At 43.4% G+C, this 17,766-nt stretch overlaps 1 protein-coding gene across 1 annotated transcript in view; it reads right to left on the bottom strand.

Moving 5' to 3' along the window:
• Positions 1–17,766, bottom strand: part of NDEL1 (nudE neurodevelopment protein 1 like 1) — an 86,458-nt gene that overhangs the window by 21,715 nt on the left and 46,977 nt on the right. Inside the window, exons 4-6 of the mRNA XM_068110361.2 lie at positions 10,038–10,186; positions 6,406–6,542; positions 1,532–1,723 (exon numbers count right to left, since the gene is read on the bottom strand). Of these exons, the coding sequence (XP_067966462.2) occupies positions 1,532–1,723; positions 6,406–6,542; positions 10,038–10,186 (478 nt within the window). The remainder of the gene's footprint in view (positions 1–1,531; positions 1,724–6,405; positions 6,543–10,037; positions 10,187–17,766) is intronic.

The following is a 17,766-nucleotide window of genomic DNA, read 5'->3' as shown; positions in this document are numbered from 1 at the left end:
AACAGCTGAACGCAATTCGAACTCAGGACCTTAGGATCCCAAGCCCACTGCCCTAACCATTAGGCGAACACCAGGTGTACAATCAAGACAGACAATTATTTAAGTGCTGCCTCCAAGGCCATCTACTGATTACATGATACAAACTTCGCTGATTTTCTAATCCAAGACCTACAGATGCTCCTCCCGCTCCTTCACTTGATGTCATCTCTTCCGAACCCCAATCCACTTCTCCCATACCATACAAAAAATTAGGTGGCCCCAAGATGTACTTTTATGTCACGTGACTTTGAAATAATGCATAAGCAAATTTTATTCCATAAAAAGGGAAACAAGCACAGCTCACACAACAAAAATATCCACTCAGGTTTAGCAAGTCATCAACCCAATAATTTTAAGGACAAGACAAAGCCTTACAAGCAATGTACAGGCCATAGTGATATCAAGTAGAGTAACCACAGGCATAACGAGAGTAAAGATCAAAACTTATCCGCATTTGAGCTCTCTGATTTTATTCTCTTCCAGTAGCTTTGTGTGACACTTAAGTTTTGCAAGAATCGATATTTGCAACAGAAAATAACCAATGTTTAGAACTGTACTTTAAGTTAGTTGCAGTAAAATTTAATTTGGTTTCTATTAGACAAGAAAATAGGTAAAAACTAATACTCCAATTAATCTATCTATAATTCCAGTAATCTCTGTCTGTACGTTTGTACGTTTGTCTGTTTGTCTGTGACCGCTGTTTCTCGACAACTACCGGTCCGATATACTTGAAACTTGCCAGGTATATTGCTGGGGACCCGAGGATGTGCCTTTTCAAGGTTTGAAATTAATCGGACAAGTACTTACCGAGCTATGGCGATTTAGCCGTTCGCCGTTCGCTTTGCCGTTGCGAATGGACCAAACCATTCATGTAAATAGAGGGGGGGGGGGGGGTTCTGTGGTCGTTCGCTTTGGCTTTGCGAATGGACCAAACCATTCATGTAAATAGAGGGGGGGGGTTCTGTGGTCGTTCGCTTTGGCTTTGCGAATGGACCAAACCATTCATGTAAATAGAGGGGGGGGGGGTTCTGTGGTCGTTGCGAATGGACCAAACCATTCACATCGAATCATCGAATCACATCGAATGGACCAAACCGTTCGCTTTGGACCAAACCATTGCATGTAAATAGAGGGGGGGGGTTCTGTGGTCGTTGCGAATGGACCAAACCATTCATGTTTTTTTTTTTTTTTTTTTTGGCAAGGAACGGGCACCCACGTACGGGCACGTCCTAGCTTATATATAGTACGGGCATGCCCTAGTATAATTAAATAAAGTTTGGAAATGGTTTATCTGACAATATCAAGATACATTTAACTGCAGGTAATTTCTTTTAAAAAGGTAGTTTATCCATCTTAAGTTAACCCAAAAATGGCAATTACCTATCTCAAACTAGAAAATAGAATTTGACGTGAATGAGCAGATGGATCTGTCTCCACCCACATTAGAAGACAATCTTCCTGGAAAAACAAAATGCATCAGCAGCAATCCTACCTCTGTTCCTGGGTGTAAATGGTGTGTTGTCAAAGCTACTTTCACTGTGTATTCTGTTGGTGGGAGTACAGGGCACAACGGGCAACGCTGGCACTGCAGGCTCTGATCGGTGAAGTTCTACTGTAGGTGAGCTGGGAGCAGACTTTCGGGAAGAATCTTGCTTATGTCGCACTGCCATTTCTTGGCGCAAGTCTGTCAATAGAAAAAACAAAAACATTGCAGAAGATCACCACTGACATTTCTCATGGCCTAAACTTCTGTATTTATTCACTCTCCTCTTCCCTTTTCATGGCAATTCTCTTATTCTAAACCTTTTAACCAATTCAGACCTTTATGAGCCCAATGACTCCTCACCCCCATCCTCCTCAAAGGATGTTTTGTTTTTAGCGTTAATGGTGTGCGAGCGTGACAAATTTCATGACATTACTCAGACTGTGTGGGGAAGAATCATCACTATACTGCAATAAACACTGAGACTTGATGTCATTTTAATCATCACCTTGCTTACGAGAGTGGGTGTGGTCAGGTACATTGATCTGTATGTTCAGTGAGCGAACAAATTAAAGTCTATTTTTAGAAAGTTATTTTGTTGTTTATAATATACTCAATATAAGTATATATATATTATACTTATATTATACTTATATTATACTTATATATATTATACTTGTATATATTATACTTATATATATTATACTTATATATATTATATTATACTTATATATATATACTTATATATATTATACTTATATTAATATATATATTATACTTAATATAATATAACTTAATAAGTCACATAATGAAAAACGAAATCAACCATCTAAATAACGAGTTCATACAACACGATACCCCATGCAGTGTTACTTCAATTTAAACAAAATAATGATTTTAATGATTGCTATAAAAGAAAATCAGAAAATTTAGTGCTATTGAAGTACTGTAATCCAGAAGTGGTCCTGAACAGCACACTTATACACCACCCCATTGAAGCTTTATTTAAATTCTCGTACAGTGCTGTAAAACTGGAGGTTCTTGGAAGTATTATGACGGGCAATGTGTTCTACAGTCTAAAAGTTCATGATTAAATTTAAATAGAATAAAGGTTGTAAAAGTAGTTTATAATTTTTGGGGGGGGCTTTACCGCCATTTTCCGCAGAGTCTATTACATCACCCTATCTATTTTCTATTTTCCACAGAGCTTTTCACCGCATGCACAGGGTAATTGCCAAACCTGAATATTGACATACAGGGTGTTCCAAAAAGACCTGGACAGCATTTACCAATATATTTAGATCCACAAAGGATACATTGATACCTTTTGGTTTATATGATACAGAAACTTAAAGTTTTGTGCACACCATCAATACACTTCAAGGTGAGCACAGTTCGTCACGCGCAGGACATCAAGGCGGTACACAAGTTCTTGCCATGTTCAGCTCAGCAGGTTTGTGTCCACCAGTGTACATGCAGCTGTGATCTGAGAACGAAGATCCAGTAGATTTGCCACCTTGGTGTTGCGGAGAACATCTTTGACTAACACCCACAGAAAAGAATCAAGGGGGGTTAAGTCTGGTGATCTCGGGGGCCAGGTGGTTGGTCCATCTCAGCCAATCCAGCAACCTGGAAATTTTTCTTTCAGGATGGCTCAAACGGCTAAGGCCCAATGAGGGGGAGCGCCATCTTGTTGAAAAATATTGGGTTGTGTGTCTTCAATCTGTGAAGCATACACACTGGTGGATGCAAACATGCTGAGCCGAACATGGCAAGAACTCGTGTACCGCCTCAATGTCCTGTGTGTCACAAACAGCTCACATTGAAGTGTATCGATTGTGTGCACAAAACTATGGGTTTCTGTATCATATAAACCAAAGGGTATTTGTTATTGTATCCTTTGTGGTTCTAAATATATTAACAACCAAAGTTGTTCGGGTCTTTTTGGAACGCAATGTACTCATATATTATGCTGTAATAACCTATGTTGTGATGCTACACCATATTGCAAACTATTTCATTTCTATCCTATACTCTCGTACACCCACATTTACTACAACACTCAGTACAAAAAACACAAAGCAAGATGGCATTTAACAAACCGGAGCCTTGCCAGAGTATAGAGAATAGTAGTTCTGAGAATTATTGCAGATTCACTCACTGACCGACTAACTAACAGATGCTTCGGGAACAGGTGTGGCTGCAGGAAAATGAATGGGCAATCTACGAGGAAAATGGTTCACAAAAATGTTTAATTTGCTTGGCTCACTTTTAATGCCCACATTAATTTTGCTTTATTCTTTCAATCTTGCTTGTAAAGGACCATTAGTGCGGATTGTTTTTGTGTCAGTGCAGACACAGATTCCAGAGGAAGTCTCTGCAGGTATTCTCAAGTTGATTGAGAAGACAGGGTTGTTGATAGTTGCTTCACTATTTTAATCACAGAGAATGGTGGAAACATCGGAAGCAGAGGTGGATTAAATATAGTTTATCTGCAGTCTCCAATTTGGCAATAATGTGGTAACAACAGCCACAAGATATTGTTGTGGATTCGAGGGTCGGCGCTCCCCTTATCAAGGGGGGGGGGGGGGGGGGGGAGTTAACCCCCTTGGCCTTTTAAGCTGGCCGTCCCGAGTCCTTGGGAAGTTATGACGTCACTTCCGGTCGGTGGTAAGTAGGGTTGTAAGCCGAATTAGTCTTAGTACCTAAGTACTACCACCGGCCGTAAAGCGAGGAGATAACTTCCACCCGAGCCGCAGCATTAATGGACACGCCGAGCGAAGCGAGCCGCGACTCAGGCCGTTAACAAAGACTAACCCGATTATGAGCGGTTCTTAATCGTGCCACAGGTACTCAATTGGGAAAAGACGAATGCGATCGGATTAGAGAGGAAACCAGAGTAAAGGAAGAACAAAGTGTGGTTTATTAATTATGTACAAAACCAAAGAGGAAACGAAAGGAATATACAAGGAAGAAGGAGAAGAAGCAGCAGGACACCGGGCAGGCTTACCTATACAGTCTAAACTTAACGACCCCAGACGAACAGACACTCACACGGGATGGTAGCTGGTAGGGGGGAAGGTCCAAGTAGATGGTTCCAGGTAGGTCGACTCCGTCCAGGCTCCGGTTCCGCGGGCGAAGAACGGCAGGCAGCTTCGCGTGTCGCCGACCGCGAGCGGACCTTACATATAGCGAGGGTCTGGGATGCTGCGTACGTAATACGTTTATCGAGCAACGCTCTCTCTCTCTCTCTCGCAAGTTCGTACAGGGGCTTTGCGCGGCTTCGTCTCAGCAGCCGATGCTCCCAGCAGACCTCCCACAAGCAGTCCGTCTCAGCCAGACCCCACCAAGCGCCGTCTCCAACCCGAGTCGACTCCGTGAAAAGGCTCACGCTGGCGCTTATATAACGCGCTTCAAGATCAATGCGCGCGCTTGGAAACTACGCCCGCCAGCGAGCTCACCTCAGCCCTGGTTGGCTGGTAAGGGCTTACTGGCTCCGCCCTTGACGGCGAGTTGACAGGGCCACGCCTTGCTCTTGTTGTTCCGCCCCTTTTTCCTCGGGCCGACCGCATGGTTAATGGCGTTGCTTGGGCAGAAGCTCAGCGGGGCAGCAAACGCTGCTAACAAAAGGCGCGTAATAGAATTGGGAGGGACAAGGCACCGTCTGTAGGGGCGCATAATGGCGCCGTTTGGAGAGCGATTGGAAAATGAGCGAATGGGGCCTATCTTATTTGATTAATGCAATGCAGATTCAACTATTGGGAACCCGGCCTTATCTAAAATTGGGAACCCGGCCTTATCTAAAACACATACTAATGAAATAACTAAAGTTCCTATGGTGGCCTACGTGTTGCATATGGACTAATTAAGGATGCGACCTTTAACCTTTTAATAATGGAATATTTACAAGTATTATTTACAAGTGAGGGTTCTAAAACCGCAACAATATACTCAAACAATCAGTCCATATTAATTACAAATGAATAATGTTTATTCCAACCTGGCTTAAATTTTGCACATGGCTCCACTTTCTATTTACGTCATCCCTCATTTCACAATCAAAGTAAAGGGATAGCACATGGTCACGTAAACCATGGTTTTGTTTAAACGGAATGCACAAGGATTATTATGCATTCCATTTCAAAGCAAAGCATCAACAAAGGTTCACCTTGAAATAAAAATAATAATAATTGCTGAAAAAGAAAGAACAAGTAATGATCAGTTTATGTCGTATAAGTTTACGTCGTATCGTTTTAACATTGTTGGCAAATAGGGGACATTGTTATCAGTTTAAGTAGGACTGCTCTCCTCTCTGGGCTGGCTATCCTGCCTCACATCTTGCTCAGCTTGATGTCATGGAGACCAAAGCCTTCAAGATCATTGGAATCTCCCGCAATGAAGCCGAGTCTGTGGGTCTATTACTTCACCATCGCAGACGGGTCTGTGCTCGCCGATTTAATGGATGTTAATTTGCAATACAATAGTACTGTATTATGTTCATACCCTTCGCTTTACAATGGAATAATTGTCTTCCGTTCTCAATGTCACAGCACATATACTACACCTTTAAAAATGCACATCAGCTGTTATATAGTGAAAAGTGTTCATCACTGTACTCACTGCATGTCAGCGAACATGCGTTAACCGGGAGTGCATAGCAAAGAGTGCCGTACTTGCCCAGCTAGGCCATTTTCAGCTTGATTTAGCTGTTTTATGCAAGACACCAAGAACGACGACGTTATAGATTCAGTGGATTGGTGATGCTAAGAGGAAGAGATGACAACGTACAATTTTTTTTTTTAACTTTCGAAGCATCAGTTTGCAGGTTCAAGGCATCCAACCAAACAACCACTTCCCCAATAAGACAACATATGAAAGCTTACCTCGTGCCTCATCTTTCAACCTTTGCACAGACTCCAAAAGGCTCTCCTTCTCATCGAGTTCACTTTCAAGGAAAGCATTACGCTCAATGGCCTGATTCAACCTTGACTCAAAGTCTTCCAGAGAAACGATTGTCGCCCTGGAAGTACAGAGATACAATGGTGCTGGCACATGGCAAAATACCAAAAACATTCTCCAAATACCTCATTGCATGTGGATGCATTTGCAGCTTCCTCAATCACTCCAAAAATTAACTCGATAAAAGCAAAACAAAACATTGCAATCGCTGAAACAGTCGGTGATAAAATATCTGGAAGAACATACAAAGGATTTTCTGCAACACAAATATCAACTTATTAGTGTTATAATTTTTAAAATTTAAGATGCAATACAAGACTAAATATTTGATTTCGAACCGACTTTAAAAAATGTACAAACCAAACAACACAATCGTCATGCCATGCATCTAGGTTCGAGAACAATGTCTGCTTGGGTAAATAGGTGTGTGAAAGATCTCTTCCACTTTTTTTCTTTTTTCCTTTTTTTTTTGTATACAGAGTCGAGGCTCGTGAAAGAGCTAACATTTATCAAACAAACAAATCAAACAAACAAGCAAACAAAGTATATAAAAAGGGGAGCGGTCGACAAGATGGGGAGAGAAGGGGAGGAAGCACACAAACACAACATTTGAGGGCAGGGACATCGGGAGATGTGTGGGAGGCAGAGGGCCTGGGGGGGAGGCAGGATAGGTATAAAACGCAAGGACACCAAGGACTTCCAGGAAAGAAGTCAAAAATCACCTCAAAAAAGTGGATTTGGGGTGAAATTAGCGGGGGTAGAAAAGATCAAGGTTTTGGATTGGGGAAGATAAGAGATGGTGGTGAACAGCCGTTTTAAAGACCTGGAGGGAGGAGTGGGATTGAAGAGAGTGAGGGAGTTTGTTCCAGAGGCGGGTGAAAAGAGGAATGAAGGAGTGAAGGTGAGCAGAGAGTCTTGATTTTGGCAGTTTAACCATAAGAGGGTTGCAGGCAGATCTTGTGCGACCTGCAGGAATATTTGGGGGACAGAGCCCAGAGAGAGCTGGGGGAGCAAGGCCGGAGAGGAGTCGGTAGAAGACGGAAAGACCACCAACCTGCCTGCGGTGATTGAGTGAAAGGCCCTCGGAGATAGCGTCATCGCGGGAGATTCCAATGATTCTGAACGCCTTGGTTTCAACAGCGTGAAGACGAGCTAGGTGTGAGGCAGGAGCACCAGCCCAGAGGGGAGAGCAGTACTCCATTGAGCTGCGGATGAAAGCCTTGTATGTGGTGAGGAGCTCAGGTGTGCCGAGGAAGGACTTCGCACGACGGAGGATGCCCAGTCGGCGACTGGCTTTGGAGGCCAGCTTGGAAATGTGGTTTTCCCAGGAAAGACCATGGCAGATAGTGAGACCCAAAAGCTTGAGTGACAGAACTTCTTGAAGAGGATTATTCAGAAAGTAGATGGGAGGGTTGTCCAGTCGGTCTTTTCGGAGAGACATCGTAAGAGTGTGAGATTTGTCAGGATTGAAAGACATGTTCCACTTGTTTGCCCAGTCTGTGATTTTGTCCAGGTCTGCAGAGAGTGAGGAGGCTGCAGACTGCTGATCTGAGGGATGAGGAATGGAGCGGCAGAGAGTGGAGTCATCAGCAAAGAGATAGAGAGGATTTTCAAGAGAGTCAGAGAGATCATTGCTGAAGATCAGAAAAAGCACAGGGCCCAGAACACTGCCTTGGGGAACTCGAGCCTGAACAGGAAGAGGAGATGAGAGAAACCCATTCAGGGCCACACATTGACGACGACTAGAGAGGAAGTCCGCCAGCCATGCGTGGAGATTTCCATGGATACCAAAGGAGGAGAGTTTGGTGAGCAGAGCGGGGTGCCAGACCATATCGAAGGCACGTGATATGTCGAGGGAGACAGCTCTAATTTCCTGTTTGGCATTGAGGACCTCCATCCATTGTTGAGACAGCAGAAGCAGCATGTCCAGAGTAGAGTGACCTGGTCTGAAACCAAATTGATGATCAGAGATCAACCCATTGGAGAAGAGGAAAGATTTCATATCCGAAGCAATGATGGATTCCATGACTTTGCTGATAATTGGGAGAAGGCCGATTGGTCTGTAGTTGCTAGGATCTGTTTTTGCACCTTTTTTGTGCAAAGCGGTGATGTTGGCTGATTTCCAAGCAGATGGCAGTTGACCTTGAGCAAAAGAGAGGGTGAAGAGAACAGAGAGAGGGAGTGAAAGAGCAGAAGAACATGATTTCCTCTTCCTCTTCCTCTTCCTAAGTGGTAAAGGCTTGTAACACAGGCATTTCTCCAATTTGCAAAACTAATAATTACATGTTATTTGAATGTTAACTTTTGCTCCAGAAAAGCAGCAACAAATACCAAAAGAATGTGCATGAAATTGATGGGAAGGTGCCAAAAAGTTCGAAATATTTTGATGACTTTTATAACTACTTTTGGCAATACAAAAAATAAACAAAAAAAGGGAAGAGGTAGATGAGGTCAAGGCAGATGAGGCAAGAACACTGTCGAAATCCAAGCACACTACAGAATATATACATGTACACATTACTGTGCAAAACTGTTGGCCTTTTTGGGCACCGAGGTCCCCTTTTTGAAGCAATCTTTTATGGCCTTCCTGCCGCCAACCCTGTTAGTCGCCTCTTGCGACGCAGGGAATTACCAGTAAATTGGTACTCAATTTGCCGACCTCAGAAGGATGACAGGCTGAGTCAACCCCCTGGCGTTAATTCAGCGATCGACCGGGATTCAAACCCAGGATTCTGGGATCCCAAGCCAGCGCCCTAACCACTAAGCAAACACCAGGCTTACTGTGCAAAACTGTGGGTTATTCCAATGATATTCATACTTTAGGGTAAATTCATCAAATGATCAGTGACAACAGTCATATGTGTTTATTATTGGAAATCAACTGCCTTTATCAATGCAGGTGAAACTAGAACGGCACTCGCTAGAGCGCATACCTCCGCCAGTCAGAACAGTTTACGTTTTGTATCCCACTGATGGGTCGGATCTGGATCTGGACCAGAACCTGAAACAAAATCGAATCTGCTTGTTCTTGTCATCTTACTAATTAATCCACCTAGTTTTATCACAGGTCGTCCAAAACTTTTTGAAACATCATGCAATATATCCTTTTGGCCCTATAACTCGATGGTGGAAAATAACTTAAAAATAAAATTAAAAATTCTCCTATTCCAATCCAGACACATCATCAAATGTTCATTCGTTTTTCCCGTACAGCAATCATCTGCCACAACCAATTTGCATCAAACTGAGAAGCAGGATTCTTGCCGAGGCGGGAATAACAAATTGCGGGAAAAGTCAAATTTGAGCAACGAAGAACAGAACCAAGGAAGTAAAACTCACAAAAAGTGAAGCCTTAAATAATTTCAATCTTGCAGTCCAGCAGCAACCCATCCACTCTCCTAAACTCAGAAAAATACACCTAATGTCATCAAGTTTGTGTGCTGCATTGCAGCTAAAACTGTTATTGGATATGCAATAACATGAGCTTCAATGGGCCAAAAATAATGAAGAAAAGAAGTTATGTATACACGTGCAACCACACAGCACACAGCAGTACCGCTTTGCTCGCTCCAAATCGTCATTGGCCTGCTCCAGTTCCCGCACGTAACGCTGCAGCTGCTCCTTCACGACCCTCGTCTGGCCTAGCTCATCCTCTAGCGATGAAATCTGCTGGTAGTTCTGCTGGTGGTGTTGCTCCAGCTTCTCCTGCAATGAAGAAAAGAAAATGCACCTTAACGGGAGGCATGGTCCTATTAAAGGCTGGCATATCGTTCGAATCAGAGCATCACCACCACCACCATGCTCGGCAGCATTATTAGCATTGTGTGGCACATCTGTCCCTTCAGTATGAATGAATGAATGATCGTTTTTAAGGCCATTTTTCCCTGCTAGAGCGGGGGTTAGCCAATTATCATAGAAGTATCCATCAATTGAAATTCACGATTTTAAGCAGAAATCCTTTACAAACGTCTTTACATTCAAAGTCCTGCAAATCATAAACGCCATGTGTAAACACTTGAACAGAGCGAGCAAAAATGCCATGTGTGAAACATATGTCCAATTTCATGCACGTAGCGACGTAGGACTTCCTGGAGATGTGCATCAGGCTCCTTTGCTAGATAACCCTCACAAATAATGGATCAATGACAACAAACTATATACATCCTTGCACAATTATGAAGTACTACTGTACTCCGCGATATATACTGTCGTGGCCAAAAATATTGGCAACCTTGCACTTTTTTCAAATAATGCACCATTTCTTCCAGAAAATTGTTGAAATTAAAAAACCTTTTGGTATCCACATATGTATTTCTTTGGTTTGCAGTGGAACAAAACAAAAAAGCTGAAAAAATTACTAAATCTTAGCTTATTCCACACAGAAATCCTAAAATGGCCTGGACCATATTATTGGCACCTTTTAAACGTTTTTAGAAATCTATCTATAATTCCAGCAATCTCTGTGTGTGTGTTTGTTTGTATGTTTGTATGTTTGTCTGTGACCGCTGTTTCTCGACAACCACGGGTCCGATATACTTGAAACTTGCCAGGTATATTGCTGGGGACCCGAGGATGTGCCTTTTCAAGGTTTTAAATTAATCGCAGAAGTAGTTACCGAGCTAAGTCCAAAAAACGATTCAACCAATCAGAGAGCAGCGAGCTATCACGTGTGCCGAACGTGGCGAACAGACTCTGCCTCGGATGGCACATTTGAGAGCGTATTCATTTATTTCCCGTCGGCAAACTATGTTGCCGTTAAACTATGTTTTAAAACTAATAAAAACTAATTTGCGATTCATCGTATTCATCGCTTCACATTTGCGACAGTGAAGACTTCACTTCCGGCAGCCAATCACAGGACGCGTTGTTGCGAGCCCGAGAGCCTGCGCCATTACGGTTCGTAATTCGATTTCTTCCGGAGAAAATAATAATTTCTCGATTTCTTATGCGCATTATTTCTCCCAATTCAGTCAGAGCGAAGGGCGGAAGCGAAGAGCGTTGTTTTTTTTGTTTACGGGCGTACGGGCGGGGTAGAGCGTACGGGTAGCGTTTTTTTTTTTTTTTGGCAAGGAACGGGCACCCACGTACGGGCATGCCCTAGTAATTATAATTCAAGCAGGTGATTCTCTTTTACTTTGGAATTTAACTCACCTGTGGTGAGTTGCAGGTGCCTGTAATATAAAAACCAATAATTCAACCAGTTTGAATGGAGAAAAAAGGAGTCATTCTGCTGTTTTGTGTCACTGTGTGTACCACAATGAGCATGGAGAAAAGAAAGAAAACCAGAGAATTGTCTGAGGAGGTCAGACACAAGATTGTAGCCAAGCAGGAACAATCTCACAACAAACACAACAACAGGCATTTTAAGGCCATTTTCCCTGCAAGAGTGGGGGTTAGCCTTGCGGTCCCCATGACAATGTTCTCCATTTTGCCCTATTTTCTGCATCTCCCCTTGTTAACCCCCTTGCCCGCATTTCTTCTTCGACCATCTTTAGCCAAGTCTTTCTCGGTCTTCCCCGGCCTCTACTTCCTTCTACATTCATTTCCATCACTCTTCTCAACCAGTCACTTTCATCCTTCCTCAACACATGACCAAACCATCTCAACCTGTTCCTCTTCACAGCATCAATCACAGGCTCTATTCCCATCATCTTTCGCAATTCATCATTTGTCTTCCTCTCTCTCAACGATACTCCACACATCCACCGAACCATTCGCATTTCCACCCTTTCCAGCCTTCGTTGCTGCTCTACGTTCATTACCCATGTCTCACTCCCATAAATCATAACACTTCTCACACATGCAGAATACACCTTTCCCTTCAGCTTCAATAATAATAATAATAATTCATTTATTTTGTATAGCGCTTTTCATGAAGCCCAAAGGCGCTTTGACAGAGTGCAAAACATAATGCATAACAAAACATGAAAACAACAATTGCAAAAAGACAAGAATCAATAGGGAAATATTTAAAGCAAAAGGAGGGAGAAGGAGAAGTGATAGTCAGGGGTTAAATGCTGTGGGTTGAATGTTGAATGCAGTGCTGAACAGGTGGGTCTTGAGTGATGTTTTGAATGTGGTGAGTGAGGAGGAGTCTCTGATGGTGTGAGGTAGTGAGTTCCAGAGGGTGGGAGCAGCGATGGAGAAGGCCCTGTCCCCCCAGGATCTGAATTTGGTCAGGAGGTTGGTACCAGCAGAGCGGAGGTTGCGGGTGGGAGTGTGTCTGGAGAGGAGGTCAGCCAGGTAGGATGGGGCCAGGTTATGAAGGGCTTTGTAGGTCAAGAGGAGGATTTTGTACTGGATTCTCTGGGAGATGGGGAGCCAGTGAAGCTTGTAAAGGACGGGGGTGATGTGGTCACGGGTCCGGGAATGGGTGAGTAGACGGGCAGCGGAGTTCTGAATGTATTGGAGTTTATTGGTGATTGTTGAGGGTGAACCATAGAGGTGGCTATTGCAGTAGTCCAGACGGGAGGTGATGAAGGTGTGGATGAGGGTTTCTGCAGCCATGGAGGAGAGGGATGAGTGGAGACGGGCGATGTTTTTCAGGTGAAAGAAGGCTGTCTTTGTGATCTGTTTAGTGTATTTGTCGAAGATGACGCCAAGATTCCGGATGAGAGGGGAGGTGGATACTGGGATACCGTCGATGTTGAGGGCAAAGTTATGGGTGGATTTTGTGAGCGTTTTTGGGCCAATGATGATTATTTCAGATTTATCACAGTTAAGTTTGAGGAAGTTGATTTGAAGCCAGGATGTTATTTCAGAGATGCAGTTTGTCAGGATAGAGTGGGTGTCGGTGGAGACGGACTTGGTGGAGATGAAAAGCTGGATGTCATCGGCGAAGCAGTGGAATTGGAGACCACGACGGCGGATTAAGTGACCGAGGGGGGACAGGTAAAGGATGAAGAGGAGGGGGCCAAGAACTGAACCTTGGGGGACACCTTGGGGGAGGGGAGCAGTGGGGGATTTGCAGTTATTGATGGAGATGAACTGGCGTCTGTCAGAGAGGTATGATTTAATCCAAGAGAGGGCAGTGCCGGTAACGTTAAAGGTGGATTCAAGTCGGGTGAGGAGGATGGTGTGATAGATGGTGTCAAAGGCAGCGCTGAGGTCGAGGAGGACGAGAATGTTGAGGTTGCCAGCGTCAGAGGAGAGGAGAAGGTCATTGGTGATTTTGAGGAGAGCAGTTTCAGTACTGTGGTTGGAGCGGAATCCGGATTGGAATGTTTCATACAGGTTATTGGCAGAGAGGTGATGTTTGAGTTGAGCGGCTACAGCGCGTTCCAAAACTTTTGACAGAAAGGGTAGGTTGGAGATGGGTCTGAAGTTATTTAGGGTGTCAGGGTTTAGACCAGGTTTTTTTAGAATGGGGGTAACAGCAGCAATTTTGAGGGCTGGTGGGATGATGCCTGTAGACAGGGAGGAGTTTATTGTTGCAATGATAAGTGGAGAGAGAGCAGGGAGGGAGGCCTTGACAAAGCTGGAGGGGATGGGGTCAAGAGTGCAGATGGCAGTTTTCATTCCTATGAGGAGTTCAGAGAGGTCAGTAGGGGAGACCGGGGAGAATTGAGACAGGGGAAGGCAGGATAAGGGGGGGCAGGTGGTTGGAGGGGGAGCGGGTGCGGCGGTGGTCAAGCTGTTGTAGATGTTGTCAATTTTGCGTTGGAAGAAAGAAAGGAAGGAGATGCAGTTGTCTACTGTGAATGACTGGGTGGTGGTGTCCAGGGGGCGGAGGAGTTTGTTTATTGTCGGGAAGAGTGCTTTTGGGTTTCCGGAGCCAGAGTGGATAATTTGAGAGTAGTAGGCAGAACGGGCGTGGGAGAGGGCATCTTTGTAGTGTTGTAGGTGGTCCTTGTAGGCTTGGGAGTGAACTGTGAGACCTGTTTTATTGCGGAGTCTTTCAAGTTGGCGAGCACGAGCACGAGTCAGGGGTAAACCAGGGAGCAGAATGGGTGAAAGAAACCGTTTTGGTTTTTACAGGCGCAAGCTGGTCAAGGCAGGAGGAGAGAGTGTGGTTGTAGTTGTCAGTGAGGTCGGAAGGGGTGTGGAGGTCAATGAAGGGAGAAGTGGACATTTTTTCAGAGAGGGTGGATGAGAATGAGGTAGGTGAAAGAGCGTTGACAAAGAGCGTGTCAATGACACTCCCCTCCTCGCCAGCACGTCAGCACAGCGTTGTCCGATATACAAATAATGCAGGTGATGAATACTGCATTGTAGTTTACCGTGAACGAAAACAAAATGGTGTACATGGCCCACGTGACCAGAATTTTCCAAACACGTGTTGCAACTCCCTTAAACAAGGACTATATTGGGGGACCCGGTGCTGTTCTAATCCAGATGGAACTTGGAAGAAATCATTTTTTTTCTATGTTTTTGTGGGGGCCTAAAACACTCGCATAGCTACAAAGGCAATCAGAGAAAGAGCAATCAGATTGTCAGGACGTTTTTAGTGATTTTTATGGCTTTTAAGTGTGTATATGGTAGGTGGGTAAGGTTAAAATAAATATGGTGGTCGAACCACATGACCAACGACGTCATCATTTATTTTTCTCCACCAATTTATCCCAAGATGATGCTCAAGAAATTTCATCTTGAAGTTTTGTACTTCAAAGTCGAATTATGGCGTCATAATGGAGGCACATATGACATTATCATTAACATAATTTATTCCCCATGGAGAGTTTTTAAAAATGAGTCATGTCTCAATTTTTTCTATGCAGCACTTTCAGAGATAGTGGTGCAAAGGTTTTCGGTTTTCCAAGATGGCGCCTGTATCATGTGATCTATGACGTCATAATTATCATTTAAAAAAATTCCACAGAAGGAGGAGCACCTATGGTGAAAATTTCCTGTCAATCGGACCAACGGTTGCAGAGAAAATCATATTTATTCTGTGTGGACAAAGACAAACAAACAAACAAAGACTCAAATGCAATGCCCTCTCCTCTGGCGAGGGTAAAAATCCAAATTGATCACAAAAACAAAGCGCATGGTGCACACTCATCATCAAACACATTTTCCTACTTGTACACTATCTCTCGACCTGTATTGGCTTGTTATTAACCTGCACCAGTGTTTTGTTCTAACATGTACAATCAAAGGCAAATGAACAAGCAAGCCCAATTAGAGTAACAAATGCAAGCCCACTTCCACTTTTCTACAATAGGACCTACCTACCAGTCTCTTTGTTCTTGCTCCATTCAATATTTATTAGCCCCCTCCCACCACCCTGAGCATTTTCACTTCAAAATCTCTTTAGTAGCATACACCCATCCAACTCAACTCCATTACCCACCTACCATACACATACTATTTTTTTACCTCAATGATATCTTCCCATGTCACTTATTTCTGCCTTTGCCAGTAAATATTGCATTTTAAGCAACCTTGCAATGATGATGTCCTCCAGCTTCCAGTTAAACAGCTTATTTCACGTGTGTAATGTAGGTTTTCCTGGCCATTTTCATCTTTTGGCATTCAATTTGACTGCATGATTATTCAATTTCACTTTTTTTTCTTCTTTTTTTTTGTATACAGAATCGAGGTTCGTTCACTTGAAGTTGAATGCTCCTCGATGTGATCATTCAAATATCGAAAACGGTTGTTCGATTTCATTTTCTCAGCATTTGATTTCCTTAAACCTGCTGTCAATTTACAAGTTGAAGGAACTGCATTCAATTTCACTCAAGTCAACAACTGTTGGTATTTGGGCATTCACATTTAAGAATGTGTATTGGAATTCACAATACTAGGGCATGCCCGTACGTGGGTGCCCGTTCCTTGCCAAAAAAAAAAAAAAACGCTACCCGTACGCTCTACCCCGCCCGTACGCCCGTAAACAAAAAAAACAACGCTCTTCGCTTCCGCCCTTCGCTCTGACTGAATTGGGAGAAATAATGCGCATAAGAAATCGAGAAATTATTATTTTCTCCGGAAGAAATCGAATTACGAACCGTAATGGCGCAGGCTCTCGGGCTCGCAACAACGCGTCCTGTGATTGGCTGCCGGAAGTGAAGTCTTCACTGTCGCAAATGTGAAGCGATGAATACGATGAATCGCAAATTAGTTTTTATTAGTTTTAAAACATAGTTTAACGGCAACATAGTTTGCCGACGGGAAATAAATGAATACGCTCTCAAATGTGCCATCCGAGGCAGAGTCTGTTCGCCACGTTCGGCACACGTGATAGCTCGCTGCTCTCTGATTGGTTGAATCGTTTTTTGGACATAGCTCGGTAACTACTTCTGCGATTAATTTAAAACCTTGAAAAGGCACATCCTCGGGTCCCCAGCAATATACCTGGCAAGTTTCAAGTATATCGGACCCGTGGTTGTCGAGAAACAGCGGTCACAGACAAACATACAAACATACAAACATACAAACAAACATACACACAGAGATTGCTGGAATTATAGATAGATGTGCATAACATAACGACCCAATGTGCATTAGATGTCCTTTTGCATGTGTAGACCTACTATGACACCAACAATCATATTATTTTTCTAGAATATGTATCTTTTGAGATCTGTGAAATGTTGAGAAAGACACGACGCATCTTTTTGTATTTGTACGAGTAAACTGGTTCATCATTTTCAGATTCACAAATCGCAATGGCAGCCAGCCCATGGTTGCTAATGAAGGGTTTCCAATGTAGACAGGGATTGTTGGCTCATTGATGCCTTCAAAAGCAACGTGTTGGACTATCAATAATTGGCCAACAATCTCAGCATCAACACAGCAACAGAAAGATCAATTATCTCTATTTATCTGAGAACTGATTGACGAAAATGGTTGCCAAAGAGAGGAAACACACAAAGCGAAGATGGATGACGACATGCGGCACTGTCTGCAGCATCGAGATGTCCCTTTCTGACTTTGACTCTGTGGTGAATATGAAGAAGAAGAAGAGCCTTCGTAGGCGTGGGGCATATTGGATGGTCAGTATCTTGTCTGCTGAATGAGTTATACAGAGATGAGCGCTGGGTCTTATTGGTAAAAAGTGACTGGGATTCATGACTAATGTTCAAGATGCTTGACTTTGCTTCATAATGCTTTATTAGATTTGTAGGACTGATGAAATTATTGCCTATTGCCAAATATCGATTTGAATAAAGCCTCGTATCTTGAAGTGAGGTCTGGAAGCTTTTTCAATACAGACTCAGATGAAGGAAAACTGCAAGCTACTCCACCAAACAAGCCCCATGTATATATGAGCATTGTAGTGAAATCGTATTCGTATTAATGCTGAACCCAGGTGATGCTCGCTGCTCGCTGACACCGCTAGG

This window comes from Myxine glutinosa, chromosome 3 (genome assembly GCF_964187855.1).
Source record: "Myxine glutinosa chromosome 3, kmMyxGlut1.1, whole genome shotgun sequence".
In the NCBI taxonomy this organism is placed as follows: Eukaryota; Metazoa; Chordata; class Myxini; order Myxiniformes; family Myxinidae; genus Myxine; species Myxine glutinosa.
Note: the sequence above shows the minus strand (reverse complement) of the source record. Positions and strands in the feature narration are given on the sequence as shown.